The sequence below is a fragment of the Microcaecilia unicolor genome, chromosome 11 (assembly GCF_901765095.1).
Source record: "Microcaecilia unicolor chromosome 11, aMicUni1.1, whole genome shotgun sequence".
NCBI classification, from domain to species: Eukaryota; Metazoa; Chordata; class Amphibia; order Gymnophiona; family Siphonopidae; genus Microcaecilia; species Microcaecilia unicolor.
This window is the reverse complement of record NC_044041.1, coordinates 56,866,786-56,894,042: the sequence shown is the minus strand read 5'-3', so window position 1 is coordinate 56,894,042 and position 27,257 is coordinate 56,866,786. Positions and strand designations below refer to the sequence as shown.

The following is a 27,257-nucleotide window of genomic DNA, read 5'->3' as shown; positions in this document are numbered from 1 at the left end:
CCTGAATCTCCTTCAACTCCCTCACTCACTCTCACCCTCCTCCCCCCCAAATAACTTACAGCCCTCTCTGCTCCCCTCATTCTCCTATGCCCCCTCCCCCACACCCCCTCCAATCCACTCACTCAAATCTTGCCTTTGCCATTCTCTCCCCTTACAGTCTTGGCCTCTCCCTGCATCCTCTTCCCCTACAATTCCACATGTTCCAATGGCCATCTGGCTTGTTATGAGGAGGGGCAGGAGCAGTGCAATGCCTTCAGCTATAGCTTCTTCCTATGATGCTTGGGGTTGGTGTCAGGCTTTGAATCATGCACTACACTAAGTATAATCTTACTGGACAACACAAAATCTTCATCCCTTGTGACCCTCCACTTATAACTCATAAGATCACTATACAACCTTGTATCTGTTATCAACCGACTGGGCAAACGCCTTGACGGTACTATGTAAGCCACATTGAGCCTGCAAATAGGTGGGAAAATGTGGGGTACAAATGCAATAAATAAATAAATACTGCATGGTTCAAAGCCTGACACAGGCCCAGCAACAGAGGAAAATGCAGCACGAGACACTGCCATTGGCTTCATCCTCCTCACCAGTGGGATTGAGTGCAGGGTGGGAAGGGGGACAGATGCAGCTTTCACCTATGCTCCCACTCCAGCCCCTGCTCTCTAACCCTGTGTTTTGACTATTCATGCTGGATGAAAGTGTCCCATGGGCTGTAAGTTTGATAGCCTTGCATTGAGTAAAGCCCACAAAGGGGTACCTTAGGGCGATCTGTTTTGGGGTCAGAGTCTACATTCTCCATGGCTGTCAGAGTTTCAAAACCTCCAACCAATCTGAAAGAGAGAAAAAAATGACTTATTTCTGGCATGAAGCAGAAAACAGCAAAGTGGGTATAACTGGCCAGATCTGCATATTCTCCATGCTCCTCTGGAACAAGCTGAAGGAAGCATACTTGAATCCAACGATAGACAGCAGTAACCCAAGACCACTGAGTAGAAATAAAGTTCTGTAAACATGGCAATCACACTATTGGAAATTAAGCTCCTGAAAACTCCCAAGATAAGGAACTCCCAAGGAACTCTCTGGCTACAGTGACCGCCCCTTCCAAGCCCAACATCCTTAAATCCTATACACACAGCCCACTGGATACAAAAAGTGCTTCTTTAAAAAAAAAAAATTTAATGAAAGATGGGAGGAATTGGCTTCCTGACTCCCATTACAAAACATAAAGGCTCCTTCTTCTCTGCACTATTTTCAGAGGCAGGACACACTTTGTCAAAGGCTGCAAGTAGTCAGGGTTCCTACTGTATTACAGAGAAACAAGCTGGTGCTTGATTTGGATTGCTCCAATTGAAATTGCTGGCAGCATAATATGCAGAAAGAATAATTTCTATGCCACTCTTACTAAATTTCTATATAGTCTATTTGTGAACTATTCTCTTTTTTGAGTAAAGTGACCCCAGAGAGAAAAAAGGGTATAGTTTGTGAGAAGGTTATAGAACTTGGATCTGGATGGGGAACTCAAGTCTGCACTAATCAGCATATGTGGTGTTTGCAAATCACCAGGGCATAAAGATTCATCATTAGGCTGGAGCTTGTCAACTTTAAGTGTTTCTTCTTGCTGCCTGCCATTTTTTCTATGCTGTACTACGGCAGCCTCAGGAAAAAGAGAGCTCCCTATATTGTTCTGTATCAAGTTATTAGCCTTAGAAATGTCACCTTAGGGCTGACAACCTGACTCCATATTAGAGTGACCTCGTAGTCTAGTCTTGCTTTACCAGATTCCATCCCAACTTTTGTAATGTGCAAATGGAACAGAATAACTTTGAAATGTGTGCATGGGAGACATACAGGCAGGCCTGGGGCAGGGGACAAGTCAGAGAGGCAACATCACTCACAGTTTTGCATTTTCAAAATTACATGCATTATTTTTCATGGAAAAGCTTCCCACAGAAAAAGCAGGTGGTGGTACAAAGATTGGTGGCTGTGTTTCCCTGGGGCAATTTTCAGAGTAAGTTTTTCCCTTTGAAATTAGTGCAAAGTCTGTGGATAAAAATACCTGCAAACATTACACCTGCATGCAGAGTTTTGACAATTTACTGCTACATGACTTAAGTACAGGTTGTTTTCAGACTGTCCCTCATTTGAAATTAAAACACTCTTTACTTCTCTGGACCATTGCCCCTTTAGATATTTATTTATTTCACATTTCTAGCCTGCCTATTAACTAGGTGGGTTACAATAAAACATACACAATTAAAATCACACAAACAACACATTAAAAAACAGTCAAACTACTCCATATTACTAAAGATTCTATGATTCAAAATATAAAACTAAAGGAAATAAAGATGCTTTCAAGAGCTTCTTAAAGCATGACAAATCAGGAAGAAACTCCAAATCCTATTCCACAATAGTGATCCCGCAACAGAAAAGGCTGCATCTCCTCTGAGATCAATATGACACAATTTAGGCAGAGGGGGTCTAACAAGCTGTCATATTGCTACTGATCTCAATGCACGGGTTGGATTATAAAGATGTAATGCTTCAATAAAACAAAGCGGAGTTAAACCAGACAGGGCTTTATAAACAAGTTTAAACTTATGCTTTATTGAACTGAATATACCACTATTTTGTAAGAATACAACAAAGCAATAGCCAGAGAAAAGAATGTTGTTATCGACAGGTCAGAAAGCAGTATGACAGAGGAGACAGAGACCCGCTCAACACTGAACCCACCATCCTACCCTAGGCCTGGTGAAAAAGATAGGTTTAGATTGAATGCAGCCGAGAGATCCAGTAAGATGATCAGTAAAAGGCAGAAGGTATGCAACTTAATTCTAAATTAATTAGGCAGTCAATGCAATTTTTTTTCATTGATCCAGTGAATCAGTCCCACCACCAGCATCAGTGCTGCATTTTGTACTTTATTTATTTATTTAGATTTTGCTCACACCTTTTTCAGTAGTAGCTCAAGGTGAGTTACATTCAGGTACTCTGGATATTTCTCTGTTCCAGGAGGGCTCACAATCTAAGTTTGTACCTGAGGTAATGGAGGGTTAACTGACTTGCCCAAGATCACAAGGAGCAGCAGTGCGATTTGAACCAGCCACCTCTGGATTGTAAGACCGGTGCTCTAACCACTAGGCCACTTCTCCACTCCTTGTAGTGCCTTACATCTCGCCTGCGTTAAACTCATATGCAAGCATTCTAACAGCCTAATTTTGTTAACACCAATCTTTGTATCACCACCTGGAAATAAGTTGGCAACAATACTGGTTTTATTTTACTCAAAATTCGCAATTGATAAAAAAGGATCATCCTGGTTATCTGAGCCTGCACTATAAGCTGTGAATCTAATACAATTCCAAGACTCAAAAACTGACTTTATATTTATAGGCAGAGAAACCTGTTGCAACACCACAGGCTCATACTTTACACCCTCAGTATGTCACCCGATTATCATTATTTCTGTTTTTGATGATGATAGATGGTTTGTATGGGCTGAAGTGACAGATGCCAGAGGTTTATCAGATGTGCCATTCTCACTTCAGGTCCATATATAATTGTAAAAAATGTTAGTTTCCACCCATGCTAGCAAGTTAAGAGTATTCAGCAAAATATTTCAGCATGGAATGAAAAGGTCTCTATATAAAAGAGCCTCAGTTACTCCCTTCATTTCACTTCTGGATTTCTCTTCCTACACATCCTGTGGCTTAGACTAAACTAAAAAAAAACAAAAACACCCTACCAGAAATGTTCTCCTTGGCATGGCCCCAGATTACATAATTTCCTTCTCTACAGACAATGCAAGAACATCTGTGAATCCCTCCTTATAGGGAACTACAAGAGGCACTGGAAAGAAAACTGGCACACTCTGAACATATCTTCACCCCCCAGACAAGAGAAGGAATATGGTTAGATAGTGTTATCGTTTGCCATTTTAAGCCAGCCAGATGTGTAGAACAAAGAGAAACCAGAACCTACATGGCTGCCACAACACACAAAAAATGGTGCGTCTTCTGTCCTCAAAGTTGAATTTTTCATTCTAGATGAGTTTTTCCACACCATAGCATGTTTTGCAAACTAAAGACCCTTCTAAAGGAGAAGGAAATGGAGGACTCCCATCCTTAGTTTTCTGTAATTACTGAGATTTTAATGTCAGTCACTCCATTGCCAATTATCTTTCAGGGTAGTAATTACTGAGTTAAGCTAAGAAATTCAGCAGTAGCTGGAAACTCCAGGACTTAGGAATAGTTGAGTGCTGAAAATCATAAAGGAGCTTGTGTCTCACTGCTTTTCCAGTGTTGGGGACCACATCCAAATTCTGGTTGTGATCAATGTCACGTGATTGTAAGCACACAAAGAATCCCAACCTCCAACACTTAAAAAAAATATAAAACAGCGCATGTTTTAGATCCAAGCTGTGCACAAGAAAATATAATACCCAGAGCAGAGCAAGTTTGAGGTTCTTCTAGGTTCCTAGATTTTTTGGTTTAGAAAATTTCTGCACTTTACTAAATGGGTGAATGTGGTACTTCAGGTTCCACAAACAATGACACATGCACCTGTTACAGGGCAAATTTGTCTTTAGATTTAATATTTAAATCATTTTTAGTGAACGCTTATCATACAAAACACAACATAACACAAAGTGCAAGTAACAAACTGCAGGAGAAACACTGCAACATCATTGCAAAACTGGTGGCAAAGTCAGTCATTGTTTTAAAAAGTTAGCTCCCACTCCAGCCCCTTCCTACCATGGGACAGAGCAATACAGAACAGTTATCTGCCCACTCGGGGCAACATCAGTATTAGTCAACAAATATTCTACAGCTTGTGGCTGGGGCAAGATGGTCCAAAAGGGCTACCAGCTTGCCTGGAAATGACACCGAGACAGGGAAGCAAAATCCAAAATTTTCCTGCGTTTCATAGTAAGCACTCGAATCCATAGCTATTCTCCATTGTTGCACGGAGGGTGGGTCATGGCAATCCACTGGTGCACGATCACCTGCAACACCAGCAGTGTGGTTCAATGAAGAAACCGAAGGGCACCTTTCTGGTGGGGAGTAACTGCCAGCGCAGAACCATATATGAGTCCAGGTTCCAGTGGAACCCTAAATTTCCACAGGTGATAGTAAAAAGCACCCCCCGCTACAATGTCTGAATTTCCAGGCGGCTCCAAAACATATGACCCAAAGAGGCCTCCACGTGTCCACATTTAAGACATGCCGCAGTAAGGACAAATCTTCATAAGGTAGGCTCTCAGAGGGGAATGGTAAAGAAGCATATTAAGTTTGTAGCACAACTCTTACAAAGGAACATTTGCAGTAAAAGCCTGCACCCCGCGGATCCCCGCAAGCAGGCAACCCTCTCACAGAGGAACACTTAAGTTCCCAGTCCATGCCTGCTCCAATTTACCAAAATCAGGAGAAGCAACAGTATCTTTGAGATGATGATGGTGAAATCTTAAGAGAACTTTCAATTGAGACTCTAAGATCAGCAGTGTCCAGATTTTCATAGACCGCCTCAAACACAACATATCCAGAGTCCCAATGTAGTGTTGTAGCTGTAAATAAGAAAAAAAATGTCTCCAAGGGACAGATGATATTCAGCCTGCAAAGTATCAAAAGATTTTAAAGAGCCAACCTCCTGGAGAACCTGATGCAAGAACTGGATCCCTTTGGTCTCCCAACCAACAAAGAACGGAGAATCCATTCGAGGTGGAATGCCACATTATGACGCAAGGGCAGCAGCGGCATGACATGGGGAGAGGCCTGTAGTGCACATAATCCCTTTGGCAGTCAGGGCAGCTTGGCAGCTGACACATGTAGGTAATAACTGCTATGAACACACCCCAGAATCACAAACTCCAGCGAGGTACAGGTGAATAGTCAGCTTTCTGAAACCAGTCATTAAGGTGCCACATTCTGTAACTGATAAGGTAGTTGAGGCTGAGGAGGCCCAGACCCCCATAGTCCCGGGGGAGCCCAGCAATATGGAGAAGCCTCCCACACCACAAATAATGCTGTAGAGCAGAGTTCAGCAGCCCCTCCTCCTTGGTTCACAAATATAATGGCAACATTTGAAAGACGTACAACCCACAGGGAGCAAGAAACATGTTAAATAGACTAACTCACCCTAGCAGAAAAAGAGGGAAAGCCTGCCACGCCTGTAGCTTGTATTTGGTATCAGCTAACAAGGGACGCACATTAAGATAATACAACCATGACAAATCAGCTGTAATATGCACTCCCAAACATTTAATACTATACTACCCTCTGCCCAAACTGGCAAGGCAAAAGATTTATCAAGGTTCAAGGAACACCTGATAAAAGCCCATATTACTCCATCAGTTCAATCGCCAGCAGCAGAGATTGCTGAGGGTTCATAAGAATAAGCAGCAAGTCATCTGCGAAAGCTAAGGTCTTCAAAAGAGTGGAACACAGAGACAATGACTCCACTTCCACAGCAGCCTGCAAGGTACAGAGTAAAGGCTTCAAAGATAATACAAATAAGAGAAAGGAAAGAGGGCAGCCCTGCCTTGTGCCCTTGCTCAACATGGAATGCCAGGGTCCAAATCCTGTTGACCAACAAGGAAGCACAGGGTTGCTTGTAAAGGGCCCTTACTGCCTGCGGGTACCACCCCGGAGGTCCCTATATACTCCAGCACCTGAATTAAAAAGGGCCAGATAACCCGTTTAAACACTTTGGCCAAATCTAGGCTGACAAAAAGAACTGGAACTGCATGGTGTTGGCAATATGCCAACGCCAACAACACCTTCTGCACATTGTAGACAGGCTGGTGGCCCACCACAAAACCAGTCTAATCCCCTGCTACCACCAAAGGTAAAAATGCCAACAGACAATCCATCAAAATGTGCGACAACAGCTTAACATCCACATTAATTAAAGAAATAGAGGATATGACATGACCCTGGAGCCTCCTCCAGTTTACCCAGCTTCAAAAGCAGGGTGATGAAAGCTTCATTAGCTTGGCGTGGGGTAAAGCCCCGGAGGCCACCAACTCCTGAAAGTAGGACAACAGAGGGGCAATAAACCCTGGTCTCAGCATCTTATAAAACTCAGAAGAGAAGCCATCTACACCCAGAGCAGTCTCAGTTCCACAATCACGCAAACGGAACTTGTAACTCTTTGGCTTGTAACGGTCGATTAAGCTGGCCAATTGCTTCTTCTGACAATTGAGACATACTGGACTGTGCTAAGTATTCCTCAAACTGCTCAAAGGAGAACTCCACATCCGCCCTATACGTATCACAAAAAAACCTCTACAAAGACGCTAGCAACATCCTTGCCTGACTGACACACTTCCTATCTACTTGTTTCAATGCAAGCACTGGACACCGGCCCCTCCAAGTTTTAAGTAAACGAGCCAATAATTTCCACAGTTTATTATCAAACCGACAGAAGTGATTCTTACACCCTAACAAAATCCGTCGAGTTTGATAATGAAGCAAAGAATTAAGCAAAGAATTAAGCGAGGCCTGAGTGGCTAAATAGGTCTCCCTGTAGGGTTGCATGTATATACCATTCAAGCTCAGCACAAGGCTCTCTCTAAGGTGACAATACTTGAGGTTAGTTTCTTATGCCTAGCACAGGTGAAGGCGATAATGTCATCACAAAGCACCACCTTAGCAGTCTCCCAAAACAAAATCGGGTCATCCTTATGTTGTGAATTGTTTTTGCAAAACTCTTCCAACCGCGCCTGGAGATAAACTTGAAACTCCCAATTAAGCAATAACTAAGATGGAAATCTCCAGGCCTGTGCCCACCACTACCTCGAACACCACCAGAGCATGATTGGAGACTGCTATATTACCAATCTCTGCCAAGAGCACAGAGGAAAAATAAGATGCCAGCATAAAAATGTAATTGAGGTGGGAAAAAGAACCGTGGGCACAAGATAAATGAGTATAACTGCGAGTGTCGGGACACAGCAATTGCCATGAGCCTACCAAATCCAAGGCTCAACAGAAAGCAGACAACCCCCTTCCCCTCCCTCCCAAGGGGCCACACGGTGGATCAGACTGATCCACTAAAGAATCAACTGCCAAGTTGAAATCCTCAGCTTGGCCCACATAGGGAGCGCAGAGGCAAATCAACTGAAAGAAAAAATTGTGAATCATAAACATTGGACCCATATAATACTAAGAGAGTAACTTCTCGACCCTGTAATTGTAAACTGGGCATCACTGGCCAACACTGTGGCTAAATTGCCAAGGATCTATGAATCAAAACGGCTACTCCACCACGCTGCCCCCCAGAAGACACAGGAAAACAAACAAACAAAAAAAAAAACCAACCCAACTTTGCCTACTCAATGGCGCTGAAGTTTTAAATGTTCAGCTTCCATAAGCTGAGTCTCCTGGAGACCAGCTATGTCAGCCCCCAACCTTTATAAAGTGGTTAAGTATCTTTGTTCTCTTAATTGGGGATGTAATGCCCCTACATTCCAAGACACAAATTTCAATGCAGAGGGCATAGCACACACAAAAAAAAATTGTATGAAGCTGATCACTCAACATTTCAAAACCCCAAGTCCCTGGAGCCCAGCCCAGCCCCCCCCCCCCCCCACAAGGAACCTCACAGCTGCCTGCACTTCACTACACCTTCACTCACAGTCACCTCCCGCAGTACAGAGAAACCACACCACATAGGCTCACAAAAAAGGATACACCACTCATGACTCAACATTAAACCAAAACAAGCAAAAAAATTGACCTGTCCCCATTCCCTCCCCACCACCCCCTCCATCACCCATACAACCAAAGAACCCAAATCCCCCATCCCCAAATATCGACCCAAAAGTCTTCCCTCCAGTATGCCACCCCAGATGCTCATTACAGTCACTCACCCCAACACCTTTAAACAACCACATAAAACTAATCACCCAAAACCATGCCTATCATCTACATCATTCAAACTTCTCCACTCTCAACCAAATCACACATCCTTATACATCCATGCCAAGTACAAAGCCTCAAAACAGCCACAGAACTTTCTCATCCTCCCCCCCCAAACTCCCATTCCCAGGCAAGAAATCCAACAATACAGTAGGTTTCAAAGGTCAAATATATAGAGTCCAGCACTCCAACAGATGCTTGAGTGCCAGTGGTCATCCTGAGAAGTCCAAAAGGCAGGAGGAGGACAAGCCAATATCCAGTCCCATACTTAGAAGCAACAAATTTGCCACAAATGATACAGAGGCACATTGCAATGCTCAATGTACCACAGCCCTAAAAGGGCTAAGCTCACTTGCCAGATTGCAACGGTCAATCACACTGGTGCAGATAGAGAATCCAGGAAGCTGCAGGCAGCTGCCACAGTGTTGAAATACAGCACTCTCCCCTTGTGGCAAGAGAACCTTGTGATTATGCAGCACAGAGCAGATGGGCGCCATCCTCTTCCTGCTGTGTGCCATGAGAACCACTGCACTCCAATGACCCATAACAATATGGCTACATTAGGCACTCCTTGTCCCTCCAATTCAAGAGTCTCGCAATAACCGGCCTGGGCCTCAGATCATATTAACAGCCCTAGTTGATGTACTCCCTCAGATGTGATGATGCCTGCTGCCTCTCCAGGCCTAAATGCTCAGGAAGTAATTTCTCAAATATATGTAATAACTCATCATCTTTCACCTCCTCAGGCAGGCAAATCAAGCAAATGTTATTCCTCTGGCTCCTGTTCCTCCAGAAGCTGAGCACTGTCCAAACGCAGCCTTGCAACCTGTTCCTCTAGCCACCCTGACAGATCCTCCTGGGCAGACACGCAGGTCTCAATTTCATCAAGGTGCCGCACATGAGAGTCAAAGGGCTCTCGGATTTCCTTCATGCTGGCATGTAGTTTGTTCAACTTGTCCTCCAGAGAGGCCGATACTATTTTTGATATTTCTTCTGTAAAGTCCCAGGTAAGCACTACCGTTGGACTATCTGAGGTCTGCGCCATTTTAGGGGAAGCTGGCCTGCCCTTCTCTCGCTGTTTGGGTGGCTTTAATGGCATTACCAACTTCAAACCGTTGCAATCTCAGCCTCTCCCTGGGGCGTGATGGACTGGCTCAATGTCCAGAAATAGAATAAGATCACGATCGGGGCTGGGAGTCAATACACAAGAGCAATTATGCCGGGGAGTGCAGGAGCAACCAACACTCGCATCCTCTCAGCTCCTTCACATACGGGAAATCCGAATTTAGATTTAATTACTTGGCTTTTCCAAATCAGAGTTTGAGCTGAGTTTCAACCGGGGCAACAAGTATTTCCTTGTCTCTAGAGGCCTTAAAATCTACCCAAGGCAATGGAGGATTAAGTGAATTGCCCAAGGTCATAAGGAACTTCAGTGGATTTGAACACAGATATCCCTGCTTTATACCATGCTGTTGCTCCTCTGCTCTAGAGTGAGAGGTTAAAATTCACAGAACAGGACACACAACAGCATAAGATGATGATACACATGAGATCTCTCTTACCTCCCAAACACTGTATGTTTTTTATCCAGATATGTGCAAGAGCGAAATGTGATGAAACTGCAAAGGAAACAAATGCTAGAAGTAAGGACCAAAGTACATACTTGCAACATTAGAGACAGAGATCAAAGACAGCACAACTAAGTGTCAATTAACTAGATCTCCTATCCTCTGTCAAATCCCCCCTGGATGTATACCTAACCAGTCTGTTTTCCAGGACACCCCTAATGAATATTTATTTGGATTTATTAACTGCCTTTAAGTTCATCCAAGGTAATGTACACAGCAGGTACAGTTTGACATAACAGCAAAATGACCAACTATAAGCATAAATGATGATACTCACGATATCAACCCAATAGAAATGAAAACTTAAGCAACATTTTAGAACATTCATATATGATAAAACATGTTAGCATAATACAAGTGATGTATCTTTATAAGCATGCATTAAAAAAAACATTTAAAAAACGGATATATGATGCTGTTAAATGTCTGTACGATACAATGATTTTTCCTGACAGACTGACACGACTACTACAACGAGAGCAATTTTGGATCTTTATTCTCAAAACAGAAGAACCTATGGGGCTTAATTTGAAATCTGACTGGAGAAGTTTTTTGTAATAAACAATAACAATATATTAATTTTCTAAGAACTGAATTTTTTTGGCTATCTTTTCTAAAGATCTGGTTTACATAATCAATATAATGAAATACAAAACACAGGACAAACACTATGGGACTTATAAGATCTTCCTTTAGGACCCAGAGGGCTCTTTTTAGAGGCAAATACATCACAGCTGATGTGAATAATCTCATAGGATATGACATCATACTTCCCAGACAAACACACTCATAAAGAGGAGACATTGCCGCCATTTTACCAGGGATAAGCAAGTAGGAAGCAAACAGGAAGCATACTCATATTGTGAACCTTTATGCCAAGTATTCATAATTGAACTATGAACATTTTAAGCTTTAAAGTTCAAGTTTATGGATCCTGTTTACACATTTTTTTATTGTTATGTTCTCACAGTTCTTTTTTCACTTTTACACACACATTTTTTATCACATGGATTTTTGTCTTTGAAGGTTACTCATGCCTTGATACAACGTTACTAGTGAAACCTTGGCCGAAGTCGGTGTGTTTGACTGATGACCCACTTGTTGCTTTGCACCTGCACTTGAAAGCTAAGTTACTCTCTTAACTTTCACATGCTGTATGGATCCTGAGCTAATTCTGTTGAGCTTTTAGCATCTTTTCATTTTGGAACTAAAGGGTTTTTGCCTATGATGATATAATTCCCAGCAGAAGTTTTCTCAACCCTTGTAATTAGTAAATGACTACTTGGGTTGAAGGTTGGGACTAAATTCAGAGGCTTTTCCCTTAATCCCCTTTAAAACAGATGCACTCTACAGAATCTATAGTCTATTGTTGAAATTACTATATTTTGCCATTACACGAGAGTGTTTTGTTCTGTTGTATACTTATATATAATACCCTCTCTTCCTCGAGTTGTGATATGTACAATACAATGAAACATGTTAATAGACAGTCAAGGGGGCAATGCAGTTGAGACATACAGAAAAATGGGTAGAACAAAACTGTTGAGATAAACAGATGGGTGGGTAAACTGAAGGTAAACTATATGTACAGCTGAATAAGGTTTGTGGAACTAGTCTTAGTTAGTGTGTAGAAAGCTAGTCCAGATATGAGTAAATATAAACACGTATTAAAGGCTTGGGGAAGAACTGGGCTTTCACCTGCTTCCTGAAGAGGAGGTAGTCTTGAGTTAGGTGTAGCCCCTCAGGAAGACTTCTAGAGTGTGGGGGCTACTCCTGAGAATGCTTGCTGGTGGGTATCATATCGTGCAACCTTAGAGGTCTTAATGGTGTGTAGAGGACTAACTTATTCTTTAGGTACGCTGACCCATTTTGTCTGAGGGCCCTGAAAATCAAAGCTAGAGTTTTAGATTTGGCCCTGCAGGGTACTGGTAGCCAGTGCAGTTTTTGAAGGAAGGGTGTGATGTGGTCATGCTACTTTCAACACTCTATTCATCATGCTGCATCATTCTCAATTAATTTGAGCTAATTCAGACTCTTGAGTTTGATCAATGTACAAGGCTTTTTAGGAATCTAGCCATGATGTTATCATGATGCAGACCACTGTGAAAAAACTCATCTTTTCAATATATGGAGAGAGATTTCAAAATTACCACAGGTGATAGAAACAGTTTTTAGAAGTTGTTTAAATTTGTGTGATCAAAGTGACAAGTCAATCAGTAGATTCCTGGCCTGGGGAGTTAATATTTCCCAAATGGTATGTTGAAGTCAGGTATCTGTCTGCTTGTGTTAGGAATACACAGAATCTCAGTTTTACTTGGGTTCAGGCAAAATTCTCTCTCTTTTTTTTTTTTTGCTATTTCTATTTCTGTGTAGCTGTTAGACAGGAAGTTAATTTACTCTGGGTAGATCTGGTTCAGTGCTTTTGAGTAATCAGTACATCTTTGGCACAGATACAGAATTTCATGTCCATCAACTGAAAGCAGCTCATCTAGAGGCCTAAAGTAGATATTAAATAAAATAAGTGACAGTATGGATCTCTATGGTACCCCAGTTCTCAGTGTGATGGCATGATGTTGAACAGAACAGTTTATTTAATCCAAAAATACGATTTGAACCATGCAAATACTGTGCCACCAATACCTGTTTGCCAGCTGTTTAAGCATTGGCCCACAGTGAAAAGGCTGATGAGACATCCAGCAAAACTAGAGATGTATATACATATGTTGGAGACCTAGGGTATGCAAATCTCTTTTACGTATTTTTGTTGCATCCAATGATGTGGACTCTTGAGCTTGAAGGCTCATGTCTCAATGAATCGATTAGTCTGCAAGATACCACCAGTGTGCCATTTCTGCTACTCTGGAAGTTTTCAGATCAGTTAAATGTTTCCTCAGAACTGGGTTAGGAAACACTGCAGTATCAAAAGGGCTTACATGGCCCCTGTTGTGCTCCTATCAGCTATTATTAAAATAAGCCAAAGAGTTATCCAAACTGCAAACAAAAAAATGTTTCACATGCAACATTGCAGACTATGTTACAGAATATGTAAGTTTAGGCACAGAACTTCGAAGACTGACAGTAGGATGTAGGCTCACTTACAATTGGGATTTGTTGGTACTGGGCCCAGAATTGGCCATGCTAAGAACCCCACGGCCTGTATGGGATAGATTTGGCTTAAACTCATCTTTAAAAGGCTTTCCCCAGTATGATTCGCCACCTAAAATTAGAGGGGAGAGAAAGGGTTGTCAGAAAAGTCAACACATGAATACTTGCACAACACGAACTTCATCACCCCCATACCGCCTGTATTTCACTCCCACAGCCAGCATACCAGTGATACTACCATGCAGCTCTGGCAGCACAATGCTTCTGGCCTCCTTTATATTCAGCTTCCCAAAGGATGACTGTCCCTGACATCAGGCTTTCTGCCTCCGCACTGCTTTCATAGACTGTGATAAATCAGACTAATCATGCATACTGATGGGAAGCCAAGGGCTAGAATACATTGGGAAGACCAAGATTTAAATCTCCAACAGATTTTAGATTTTTAACACAGAGACCCCAATCTTCCTAGGGTTATTAATCTCAGAAGGGAATTTCCTTAAATATCACGCTGAAGGGCTGTAGCACCAGGACTACACATTTTTTTATGCTATGGCATCGAAGAGTGTAACAGTGTCTGCTAAGTGGGACATCAATGCTAGAACATAAAATTAGCCAATAAACACATAAGAAATTTAATTACAATAACAAATGAGTGCTTGCTTTTCAGAGCCAATTTTTTTTTAAACTAAAGAATAGTGGCAGTCAGACATAACAGTTATCAAATTAAGAGTTAGCCAGTTAGATTTATCAGAGTGGACAGTTTTCCCAGCAAAGCAGTTAAAATGTATGTCCTAATTTCATTATGGCCTGAACTTACTAAGGTGCACTAAAATTTTTCAGTCTTTGTGAATCAACAGCCAAAATTAATGCATGGTAACTGAAAGTCCTCTTAACTGTTGGGGGCATTGCCAGCATTTTTTGAAGGGCATTTTAATGCAGAGGAATATTCACCACCACGTTAACCATATAGTAAAAATGAAAATGAAATAGAAGTGCGTGTGCGATAGATTTAACTACACATCTTCAGGTGATGTTAACTGCTTTGTGTTATCGGATAAATTAACTGCAAGGTACAATCCCCAACCAAAAATGGCATTTTCCAATCTAGCTGTTTAATGCAGAAATTAGTACACGAACAGTTAACATTTTGTGGGCCTGAACTCTTACTGTGTGGGAATGCTCATCAGTTAGAAGTAAATTAATTGTACAGATTCTGGAAAGTGGCTTGTCGAAAACTGCCCCAGTTAGGATAGTTTTCAAAGCCAATTCCATGGCTAAAAGCAGCTTTTTACCAGCAGAAATCCATAGCCACATAGATGACTGGCTGCACGTTACAATTAGAGACTCCGCCTACTATCAATGGCCTCCCCATCACTCGATTTGACTTGATTAAAGTCCTGGGATGTCATTTAGATTCTAAAATTACTTCTGAAAAGCAAATCACCTCGATGTCTGGATCTAGTATTACTGCCCTACATCAGCTCCATTCTAACCAATTTGTATTAGACAAGGAAGCACTTAGAATTCTGATCCATACCTTTGTCCGTAACAGGCTGGACTACTAAAATGCTCTTCACAGTTGTTCCAAACTGACCAAATTAAAACAATCCACTAAATATAATCAAATTTGGGTGTGGAAATATAGAATCATGAGATAATATCTTAAATTATTTAACGAGACTTACAATAAGAATCCTTCATAAAAGAGTTACTATTACATTTGTATTAGAACTAATCAACATTGAACTCCTAATTTGGTTACTTTAATCATACTGTCATTATTTAACGCTATACTTTACCCTACATTTTGCATATCTGATATGTATTATTTCTTTACTTCTAATTTTCTTGATATCTAATGTACCTTAATTATGACAATACTCTGTTCTCATATCGTTAATGACAATTGCCATTGCGGCATAATGTAAGCCACATTGAACCTGCAAAGAGGTGGGAAAATGTGGGATACAAATGCAGCAAATAAATAAAATAAATAAATAAATAGAATGTACCTCCACTGAATGAAAAAAATAATAAAGCATATATCCAACGGTACAATTGCTGTATATTCTTTAAGGAAAAAAGGCCTCACAAAGCTCTTAGATGAAATACATCAAACAGAGCTAAAACGGGTCTTAAACAGATCCTCTGTTCATCATTGGCCAAAAACCTTATATATTATGTGATAACTATAAAGTTCTTCACACGCTTGCTATTCCTGATTGTAATGTTATACAAGCATAAACCAGCAGATAAAACTGTGGATATACATAAAGTTTGAAAGGATACTTAACTTTCAAACTAACAGCACTCAGACGTTCCACGATGCGCTATCGCTCTTTCACTCCCTTGGCTTGGGACGAGGTTGTTATCTGTCAGTATAATTAAATGTTGAGAACAAAAGTGTGCTTGTCCGTCATTTAAAGCCAAGTTAAAGTAAGATTTGTTAAGAATAGAATGTTGCCAGTTAGAACATGCATGGAGGAAATCAAGGAATTCCAAGCTTAAAAGATTGCAATATAATTTCCAGGCGAAACAGTCTAAAAGGGAACATTATTCAAAACTGGTAGGTTTGGAGTGTCCAAATTTAAAGAAATTATTTGGTATTATGAAACAATTAACCAAAGGCTCCATAGGATGTCTCAGACTCAGAAACCTTGGCAACGTTCTTCTCTGGTAAGATAAAATGTATTTATTTATTATTTATTGCACTTGTATCCCACATTTTCCCACCTATTTGCAGGCTCAATGTGGCTTACAAAGACCTGTTATGTTATACATACTATTTTTAGGCCATTTGATAATATTGGTGAGAGTTGTTCTCATTGTGATGTGAATATGGTATTTAATGACAATGTTGATTTGGGGGAGGTTGAGACAATTGTGAGGAGGCTGACAAGAACCAACTGCTCATTAGATAGGTGTCCAGCCTTTTTATTGGCTGATGCTCCTCATACTATGATGGAATGGCTGGTTTATTTAGCAAATGTCATTTTGTCTCAAGGTTGGTTCTCTTCACTACATGGTGATACTGTACTTAACCCACTTCCTAAGGGCACTGAGATGGATCTATCACAAACATCTAGCTTTAGGCCAATGACTGGAATTCCTTTTCTCATCAAACTCATTGAAATTTTGGTTGCATCTCAAACTGAAGCAGTTTGTATCGGATGCAAATGTTTAATCATCATCTCAACATGGTTTCAGGAGTTATTGCAGTACAGAAACTTTATTGATTGAATTGGTATCTTGGGTAAAGGGGGTCAAATGCTGTTGCTACAATTTGATGTGTCTACAGCATTTCACTCTGTGACTCATGATCTATTATTCTGTAGACTATCAGAGATAGATGTGATTGGGGCTGTGTTGCAATGGTTTGAAGGCTTTTTGAGAAAGACAGTACGAGGTATTGAAGGATGAGGTCTACTCTGATTACTGGGTACTGCCATGTGGCATTCCACAAGGTTCTCTGATTTCCCCATTATTGTATAATTTGACTACTCTAAATTTGATTGTATTGCAACTTTTCTCATAAGCTGATGTTTTCATTGATTCCAGTACATCTTGTTATGAAGCAATTCATACTTAAGATTGTTGGGCAGGCCAAAAAGTGGTCTCAGACTTACCGATTAAAACTCACTACTGAGAAAACAAAGTTGCTTTGCTTTAATCAGAAGAAAGATTTGATTCCTACTTCTCTTTGACAGACTGACAATATGCTTTTCACGTAGATGCCACCTCATAAGTTCTGGGTGTTTTCTTAGATTCTGCACTGAACTTTGAGGTACAAATTAATTCAGTAGTTTGGAAATCATTTTTTAAGTTATAACAATTGCATTTGATTCGTTTGTATTTCTTCCAGCAACATTTTAGGGTATAGGTTCAATCTGTGATCCTTTCTTCTTTGGATTATTGTAATTCTTTGTATACTGGACTATCAGAAAAATTGTTGAGACTGCGATTGGTGCAGAACACAGCTGCGAGATTTACTCTAAAGTAAATTTTTATCATGTGACTCCGCTTCTAATAGGATTACATTGCCTACCAATAGATTTATTTATTTATAAGGATTTATTTACCACCTTTTTGAAGAAATTCACTCAAGTATAAACTATGCTGTTTGGTTTTTAAAAATGTGCCAGATAACTTTTCATCATTAATTACTCTTTTAGGTGGTCGATATGAAAGTCATAGTTCCAAATATTTAATCTTATATTTTCCATCTGTTAGAAATAATTATAAAAGGATATATCAGGGATCCTATTGTTATTCAACAGTGAAATTCTGGAATTGTTTACCTCTATAAAGTCGGTTAAGTTCATCTTAAATAATGTTTAGAAACAAGTTAAGACTTGGCTATTTGAGGGTTTTTATTTTTTTTTTAAACTTGAGGGGTTGTCTAATTACAGTGGTGGAAATAAGTATTTGATCCCTTGCTGATTTTGTAAGTTTGCCCACTGACAAAGACATGAGCAGCCCATAATTGAAGGGTAGGTTATTGGTAACAGTGAGAGATAGCAGGGGGCTCTAGGAATACCTCTTCCTCCTTCCTGGCCGGGGGGGGGGGGGGGGGGGGGGATAATTTTTGACAGATTGGGATGAAGGGGTGGAAGGGTGTGAGATATTACCATCTTGACATATCAAGGTTTAGAAGAGAAACGGAGACTGCTGTGGGGTCAGGCGTGGGTGGGAGGGAAAGGAATTATGAAATAAGATTTTTGCAGTACCTTGAAGGATAGTACAAATCTATGTATGTAAACTAGGGTGTCTGACATGTGGCTCATGGGTAAACGCAGCCCATTTGCAATTTTTAGCAAAAAAGATTATCCATATAGTTAGCTAACACACAAGTATTGCAGAGCTATTTGGTGGTTCAGAAGTTATACATTTTGCTGAGTATAAATCATGCTATAACAGACTAAAATATTCATGTGGCCCACACACATAGATCTCTGATAATGTGGGCCACTGTGAAAAAATTTGGATGCTCCAATATAAACTGTTTGTACATTTTTAAAATGAAATGTACGCATGTAGATTTCTCCCTTGCCCCTAGAATACCCACTTTTTAAACACAGCCACCTTGCAAAAGCATACAGCTATAGGTAACCACTCAGCAGTGCAGCAATTCTTAAAGGGATCTAGCCAGCTAACTTGGTTTGTTGCTGACTGTATTTGTTTAAAAGTTGTTCTCTCGGGGTTTAAAGCCTAGCCATTTCTTTTCCTGAAATAGTAGGAAAGGTTGAAGGGCACAGTATTCAGAAAGGGGAAGTTTAAGTCCAGAGCTTGGTATTTCCTGAGATCATTAAGGGCATTGGTGAGATGCATTTGGAGTAAAATGAACTGTGCTACTCTGAGTCAGAGAAAATTCTGGTCTTCAGGACCGTGTCAAGACTTCAAGTCTTCAAAACAGGATGAGAGAGACCATGGTACAGTCATCCTATAATGTAGGAGAGGACAGCTGTCTGCATTTGATCTCTACTCAGGCAAATATGGCTGCCAGTTCAAATAGTGTGTGCACACAGGTAAAGGTCATCTTCTAACTTGGCTGCTTTTTAAAAAGAAATGGAAAAAAATAAAGGATGATGGGTCTGGGGTGGAGCAAAGGTGAGAGCAAGAAATTTCCCAAATACCGTAAGATTTGGAATAAGCATAACATTTGGGGAGAAAATGGGTCACACTTGGAAGGAGAAATTAGGTCTTAACTGAAAATTTTTCTTTCTATTCTGGAACCTGTGATATAATTGTGTCCATCAACCAGCAGGCGGAGATAGAAAACTGAAAACTCAGCTAAGACAATCTCTCTTGGTATTCAGTCCAGCTCCTCAGTGTGGGAGGGTCCAAGGAAACAGAGGGGCAGACGATCTGCAAACTCCAAGATGGAAAATATACGAAGCAGATCGTTGATGGAAAAAATGATTTTAATAATATATTAAAATATGCTATTGTATGCATATTTTAATATATTATTAAAATCATTTTTTCCATCAACAATCTGCTTCGTATATTTTCCAGCTCCTCAGTATTACATAAGAGCATAAGAGTAGCCATATTGAGCCAGACCAATGGTCCATCTATCCCAGTATCCTGTTTTCCAAATAGTGGCCAAGCCAGGTCACAAGTACCTGGCAGAAACCCAAATTGTGGCAACACTCCATACTACAAATATCAGGGCAAGCAGTTGCTTCCCATGTTTGTCTCAATAGCAGACTATTGACTTTTCCTCCAGGAATTTGTCCAAACCTTTTTTAAACCCATATATGCTATCCTCCAGCAGAGAGTTCCAGAGTTTAACTATTCATTGAGTGAAAAAATATTTCCTTCTATTTGTTTTTAAAGTATTTCCATGTAACTTTCTCGAGTGTCCCCTAGTCTTTGTACTTTTGGAATGAGTAAAAAAAAAAATCGATTTACTTCTACTCGTTCTACACCACTCAAGATTTTGTAGACCTCAATCATATCTCCTGTCATCTGTCTCTTTTCCAAGCTGAAGAGCCCTAACCTCTTTAGCCTTTCCTCATACGACACGAGTTCCATCCCCTTTATCATTTTGGTCACTCTTCTTTGGACCTTTTCTAATTCCGCTATATCTTTTTTGAGATATGGCAACCAGAACTGAACACAATACTCAATATGCGGACGCACCATGGAGCGATACAAAGGCATTATAGTATTTTCGGTCTTATTCACCATTCCTTTCCTAATAATTCCTATCATCCTGCTTGTTTTTTGGCTGCCACCGCACACTGAACAGAAGATTTCAGCATATTATCTATGACGACACCCAGATCTTTTTCTTGAGTGCTGACCCAAAAGGTGGATCCTAGCATCAGGCAACTACGATTCGGATTATTCTTTCCAATGTGCATTTGTCCACATTAAATTTCATCTGCCATTTGGATGCCCAGTCTTTCAGTTTCCTAAGGTCTTCCTGCAATATTTCACAGTCTGCACGTGTTTTAACAACCGTGAATAGTTTTGTATCATCTGCAAATTTGATCATCTCACTCGTCGTTCGGATTTACATATCATTTATAAATAAGTTAAACAGCATCGGTTCCAGTACAGATCCCTGAGGCACTCCACTGCACGCTCCTCCATTGAGAGAAATAACCATTTAACCCTACCCTCTGTTTTCTGTCCAATAACCAATTCCTAATCCACACCAGAACCTGGCCTCTTGACGCTTTAATTTTCTCAGGAGTCTCTCATGAGGAACTTTATCAAAAGCTTTCTGAAAATCTAGATACACTACATCAACCAGCTCACCTTTATCCACATTTATTCACACCTTCAAAGAAATGAAGCAAATTGGTGAGGCAAGATTTCCCTTGGCTGAACCCATGCTGACTCTGTCTCATTAAACCACGTTTATCTACATGTTCTGTAATTTTATTCTTTATAATAGTTTCCACTATGTTGCCCAGCATCAACGTCAGGCTTACCAGTCTATATTTAATGTAGACAAGCAGTAAGGAGAAACTCAGAAGAAACACAACAACCCTTAAGCAACTTGCTAACCTAACACTAACCAGACAAGCAAATATGTGTGGACAACTTGTAAAAAGAGCAATGCAGGAAGCACCATGCAAGGTGACAATCATTATCTGGCCCATTACTTTGTGCTGACTAAACATATCAGAAACCTCAGGCAGGTTTCTGGAATAGTGGGAAGGACTAATGGAAAGAAAATTATCGGTAAAATCTAAATTTCTCCTTCTATTACGTAGCTTCCCACTAATCCAGAACCTGTGGGATCCTGGCACCGCTGTACTGAGGACCGAAGCCCTAGGGGCCAACGTTTGTATATACTGCTCCCAGACAAAAAAGGATTTTTTCCACATAATAGTGGATCTTGCATGTTTCTGTTCCAACAACATTGCACCAAGCCCAAAATGAAGGTACCTCATTACTGATCCAAACACCAAGTATAACTTTCTTAGCTTATATAATTACAAGTGTTACCATACTGGGATAGACCGAAGGTCCATCAAGCCCAGTATCCTGTTTCCAACAGTGGCCAATCCAGGTCACAAGTACTCTGCAAGATCCCAAAACAGTACATTTTATGCTGCTTTCCTAATCAAGAACCATGAGCCCCAATTCTGTATTTTATTTTATTATTTGTTACATTTGTACCCCACATTTTCAAATCATGTTTTACCAAATATCAGCCTGGCTGCTGTGTTTTGGGCGGTCTGGAGTTTTTTTGTGAGTTGTTCTTTGCATCCTGCGTAGATTCCGTTGCAGTAATCTGCATGACTTAGGACCATTGATTGTACTAGGTTTCAAAAAAATTTCTCTCGGGAAGAAAGATTTTAACCGTTTAAGTTTCCACATTGAATAGAACATTTTCTTTATTACGGAGTTTACTTGGCTCTCAAGGGTAAGGTTGCGGTCGATTGTGACTCCGAGTATTTTTAGGTTGTCTGAGGTAGGGAGGGTGTGTCCTGGGGTGTTTATGGTTGTCGGTTTGTACTTGTTATGGTGAGATGAGAGGATGAGGCAGTGTGTTTTTTCAGTGTTCAGTTTCAGTTGAAATGAGTTTGCCCCTGAATCCATGATGTTCAGGCAGTCATTGATTTTATTGGTTATTTCTGTTAGGTCATGTCTGAAGGGAATGTAGATTGTAACGTCATCTGCATAGATGAATGGGTTAAGTACATAAGTACATAAGTAGTGCCATACTGGGAAAGACCAAAGGTCCATCTAGCCCAGCATCCTGTCACCGACAGTGGCCAATCCAGGTCAAGGGCACCTGGCACGCTCCCCAAACGTAAAAACATTCCAGACAAGTTATACCTAGATTGGATAGGGACTTTGCCAATGGGATCATCATTATGTTGAAGAGTATTAGTGATAATGGTGATCCTTGAGGTACTCCGCAGGCTGCTTTCCACGGTGGCGATATGTTTGAGTTTGATTTTACTTGGTATGTTCTGGTGGTTAGAAAATCCTTAATCCAATTAAGTACATTTCCATCAATCCCAAAGTGGCTAAGCAGTCTTGGTAGTATATTGTGGTTTACTATGTCGAATGCACTTGACATGTCAAATTGGAGAAGTATGCTTTTACCTGTGGCTATTTCCTGCTTGAATTTCGCCAGGAGAGTGACTAGGACAGTTTCAGTACTATGGTAGGGGCGGAATCCTGATTGTGAGTCGTGTAGTATTGAAAACTTGTCCATGTATTCCGTAAGCTGTTTGGTCACCAAGCTTTCCATCAGTTTGACTACTAATGGGGCAGACGCAACTGGGCGGTAATTGGAGAGGTCGTTTGTGTTTTTCTTAGTGTCTTTTGGTATTGGGGTGAGTAGGATGTTACCATATTCCTCGGGGAAGAGACCTTGTTGTAGCATGAAGTTAAGATGGGATGTGAGGTCTGCTATGAAGTGGCTGGGGGCGGATTTGAGTAGATGACTGGGACATATATCCAGTTTGCAGTGGGTGTTGGCGAACCTATAAGTCGTTTGTGTAACTAATCCGGTGGTCAGGAGGGTAAATGTTGGCCAGATACAGTCAGCTGGGTATCCACAAGGGATTAGGTCCAGTTCGTTGATGAAGTTTTCAATGTCTGTGTTGTGCTGAGGAAGTGTGCTGCGAAATTTTATTATTTTTTCATTAAAGTAGTTAGCAAGTTTGTCTGCTGGTGGGATGTCCGTGTTGGACTGCCCCAATTTGTCTGCAAGACAGTCGGTCTGACTGTTCACGTGTCCTTTAGATTGTAAGCTCTTTGAGCAGGGATTGCCCTTCTATGTTAAATTGTACAGCACTGCGTAACCCTACTAGCGCTTTAGAAATATTAAGTAGTAGTAGTAGTAGAGAGGGGTGGTGTCTAGTAGCTTATTTACGAGTTGGTATAGTTTCTTCAGATCTTTATAATCCGGTCCTAGTTTAGTTTTGTAGTAGGACCTTTTGGTTTGTCTTATTGCATATTTGTATTTTCTATGTATTTGTTTCCAGGCATTGAGTGTATATGTTCATCTTTTATTTTTTTTCCATGCTCGTTCAAAATTTCCTGGATTGTGTTTTGATTTTTTTTAAATTCGTCATTGAACCATGGTGTCGAGTTTTGTCTTCTTGATATTCTTGTCCTTAAGGGTGCTATTTCGTTTAGTACGCATCTGCATCTGTCCTCCCATTGATTGAGATAACGTATGGAATCCGTTTGTGTTGTCCATTCGTTGTCGTATATCCACTGCCAGAATACTTGTGGGTCTATTTGCCCTCTCGTAGTGTAAGTTGTATGTTCTGGTGTACGGTTGGTTCATATTTATCTAAAAGAAAACTTTTTGGTGAAAAAGGTATTAAACAACCCAGCAGTCTTTCTATATAACTAATTATAGAATGCCAACATTTTTTTTTTGGACAAGATCAAAAGCATGAAGGGAAAAAAAAAGAAAAAAAGAATACCTTGAGTACATTTAAGACATATTGGGGTATCTACTCTACCTGACTTATAAAGCCTGCTCATGAGTAAAATAGACTCTATGGATAACTCTAAATTGACATTCTCTTAATTCTGTACTTACAGAGATCCAGAATTCTCCTAATTTAATTGAGAAAAATATCAAGAGCCTCTGAGGGGATACCCAAATCCACTATCCACCTTGCTATTAAAATACCATAATCCTCCTGGAAATTTGTCAATAGAAGACTCTCAACTGAGCTCCTAAATGAGATCTCAAACCCAAGGGGTCTAAAGATTTAACACAATGTAAAGAAGTCCCCATGTCCTGTGAGAGAATAAGTTTGATAATCTAGCCAAGGCCAAATGAGGCTGTTGTCTTGTAAAACATGTTCTAACAAAGTAATTCCATTTTGCTCCCAATGGATAAAAACACTATTCTCCATACCTGGAGAGAATTGAATGTTACCTCAAATGGGAAGCTGATCTGAGACCACTGAATCACCCTGTCAAAGCTTCACCCCAGTCTCCCACTCTTGTAAGGTCCTCTTGCAATTTTCCACAATCCTCTTATGATTTAGCAACTTTGAATAACTTTGTGTCATCAGCAAATGTAAATCACCTCACTTATTAGTTCTGTTTCTAGTTCATTTATAAATATGTTAAAAAGCAGTGGTCCCAGGGAACCACACTATTTACCTTTCTCCATTGAGAATATTGACCATTTAACCCCATTCTCAAACTTTCTTTTAACCAGGATAGGACACTGTCTCCTATCCCATGATTTTCTAATTTCCTCAGCAGTTGTTCATGAGGTACACTGTCAAATTCCTTCTGAAAGTCCAGACATTCTAGTTTGGTTTGTATTTTTGTATAAAAATACTGCCTACAGAACAAATTATTCTAGAATGAGAATAACATTCTAGATTTTTCTACAAAGCAATGAAAGAAATGCTACATGGAAGGATGAAATACAAATTCTCTTGTTTGGTGCAGTAAGTGTACTGGGGGGGAAGGTAAGACTGACTCCAAGATTTCTTGGGTAACTACAATATCTTGCTCAGCACCCCCAAATCAAAACACATTTCACAAAGATTATTACTTTCTATCAGCAGGGACAAGAGGAAGGATTGATAAGAATCCATGCTTGACATTTCTATATTATTTATGACAGCGCTGACATTTTCACTTTCCGCCAAGACCACAGCTAATAGGGAAAAAAAATAAAAGTCAGGATGATTCATATGCAGAGTTTCACAGTCAACACTGTAATCCTGTTTGACAAACCATGAAAACATATTTCACCTTGGCACAGGGAGATGAAGGAGGTAAACAGAAAAATACTGAGTGCCTTGCAAGCTACTGTACCTGTTGTATCGTCTCCAAAATTCTCTGGAAAGACTACGAGCAGCCAAGTAGAGGGACTCCTGCCTGCAGACACACACACACTACACTGGCTGTGAAATCAGGTGACAAAATGCTGAGATCACTGCAGCTAATCAATGCAAAGGCAGATTTCATAGCATTCAAAACCATTAAAAGTGCCTCTGCTCCACACATCAATACTCAATAAAACATCTATGAACAAAAATGCTGAAGCTCAGCTTTTCTGAATCACAATCACACTTCACTCTGCCTCAGTGGGGTGCCTTAATATTCAAAAGAGAGGCTGCTTATATTTTTAAGGTAATTGAATTTTAAAACACTTATTTATTAAAAATATTTATAACCCGCACCATCTACCATTCGGGGTGGTTAACAAAATAGCATTCACAATGATATCAACATAACTGAAAGAGACATCAACAGAACATAATAAATAAAGAGAGCAAAATCTAAAACAATCAAAAGCCGTTGGTAAAAAAAAATAAAAAAAAACAAGCTTTTAAATATTTCCATTAGGAAAGCACAGCCTGAAAATGACGCAAATGCATTGGGAGTGAATTCCACAGTTTAGAAGCTACAACCATAAATATCTTCTCCCTAAATTCTTCCGATCTCACATGCCTAAATGATGGAACTTTAAGCAAATTCTGACTGTGACCTCAACACATGTGCGGGTGTATACACTTTCAAAGCAAACAGATGATTTATCATATACAGCTTTAAAAACCAACATAATAATCTTAAAGTTGATCTGCCAGGCAATGGGAAGCCTTAGCCAATGTAATTGTTTCAGGATAGGAGAAATATGCGCATAACGTGAGCAACCTATAATCAATCCAGCTGTATCATTCTTAACTACCCACAAAGCTCAAAGAGATTTGTTTGCCAATCCCATAAATAGAGTTACAACAGTCAAAAAGTGGGCATACACTTCTGGATTTCTTTATCCAAACGGCACTGGGAACATCTGAATTAGTAGCAGTATTCTCTTACCTGTCTCATGAACACACAAAATACTGAATTTAGTGTCACCAGTTACAAGCCATACCCTCTGAATCCCTTTTCCTGTAATGCTCTAAATAAGTCGTTTCTCACACGGGGCTCTTTTACTAAGTTGCACTAAGGTCTTTCCTGTGTGCTGAGCCCATTTATAGAATGGTGGTAAAATCAGCCTTTTTCTATTATATGTTTTTGGTCATGAGCTAATCTTAGCATTAGTGCATGGCCATTTAAAAAAATTAACATGGGTGCACTTACTTCATTCTATTTTGGAAGCGGTAAGGGCTCCAGTGTTAAGTCTGCATTAGTTAATATGTGCTAATGTCAGTGTGCTAGCTGAATAATGCATCCATGCCCATTCTCTGCCCCCGACTCACCCATCTCCAAAAATAGAAACACATTATTGGGCGGTAAGCATGCGCAAATGGCAAAACTAACGTGGAATATTTTAGCGTGTCACCAAATACAACCTAATGTGATACGCAATCTTTCTTCTTCCTGGCTGCAAAATTAAGAGGAAAGACCTCAGAAATCCCAAGCTCGTCACAACAAATAGCTCATGGTGATAAATTCGCTTTCATTGGTCAAAAACCTCCAAAAATATCCTTATTTCTTTTATTGATTTTGCAACCACTTTCTAAATTTCACTTTTAATTTTAGTTAGCTCATTTTTGCTATATTAGGTGAACATTAACACCTAATGCAGCTTAGTAAAAGGGCCCCCCACATAGCACTGTTTCAGATTGGTCAAAGTTTACTGCGGTTATTTGTTGAGTAATTCACTGATAAGGCCTCCTAGAGAGAG

At 40.2% G+C, this 27,257-nt stretch overlaps 1 protein-coding gene across 1 annotated transcript in view; it reads right to left on the bottom strand.

The window, feature by feature from the left end:
- Positions 1 to 27,257, bottom strand: part of PPIL2 (peptidylprolyl isomerase like 2) — a 125,626-nt gene that overhangs the window by 10,886 nt on the left and 87,483 nt on the right. The window contains exons 15-17 of the mRNA XM_030218786.1: positions 13,655 to 13,772; positions 10,490 to 10,546; positions 764 to 836 (exon numbers count right to left, since the gene is read on the bottom strand). Of these exons, the coding sequence (XP_030074646.1) occupies positions 764 to 836; positions 10,490 to 10,546; positions 13,655 to 13,772 (248 nt within the window). The remainder of the gene's footprint in view (positions 1 to 763; positions 837 to 10,489; positions 10,547 to 13,654; positions 13,773 to 27,257) is intronic.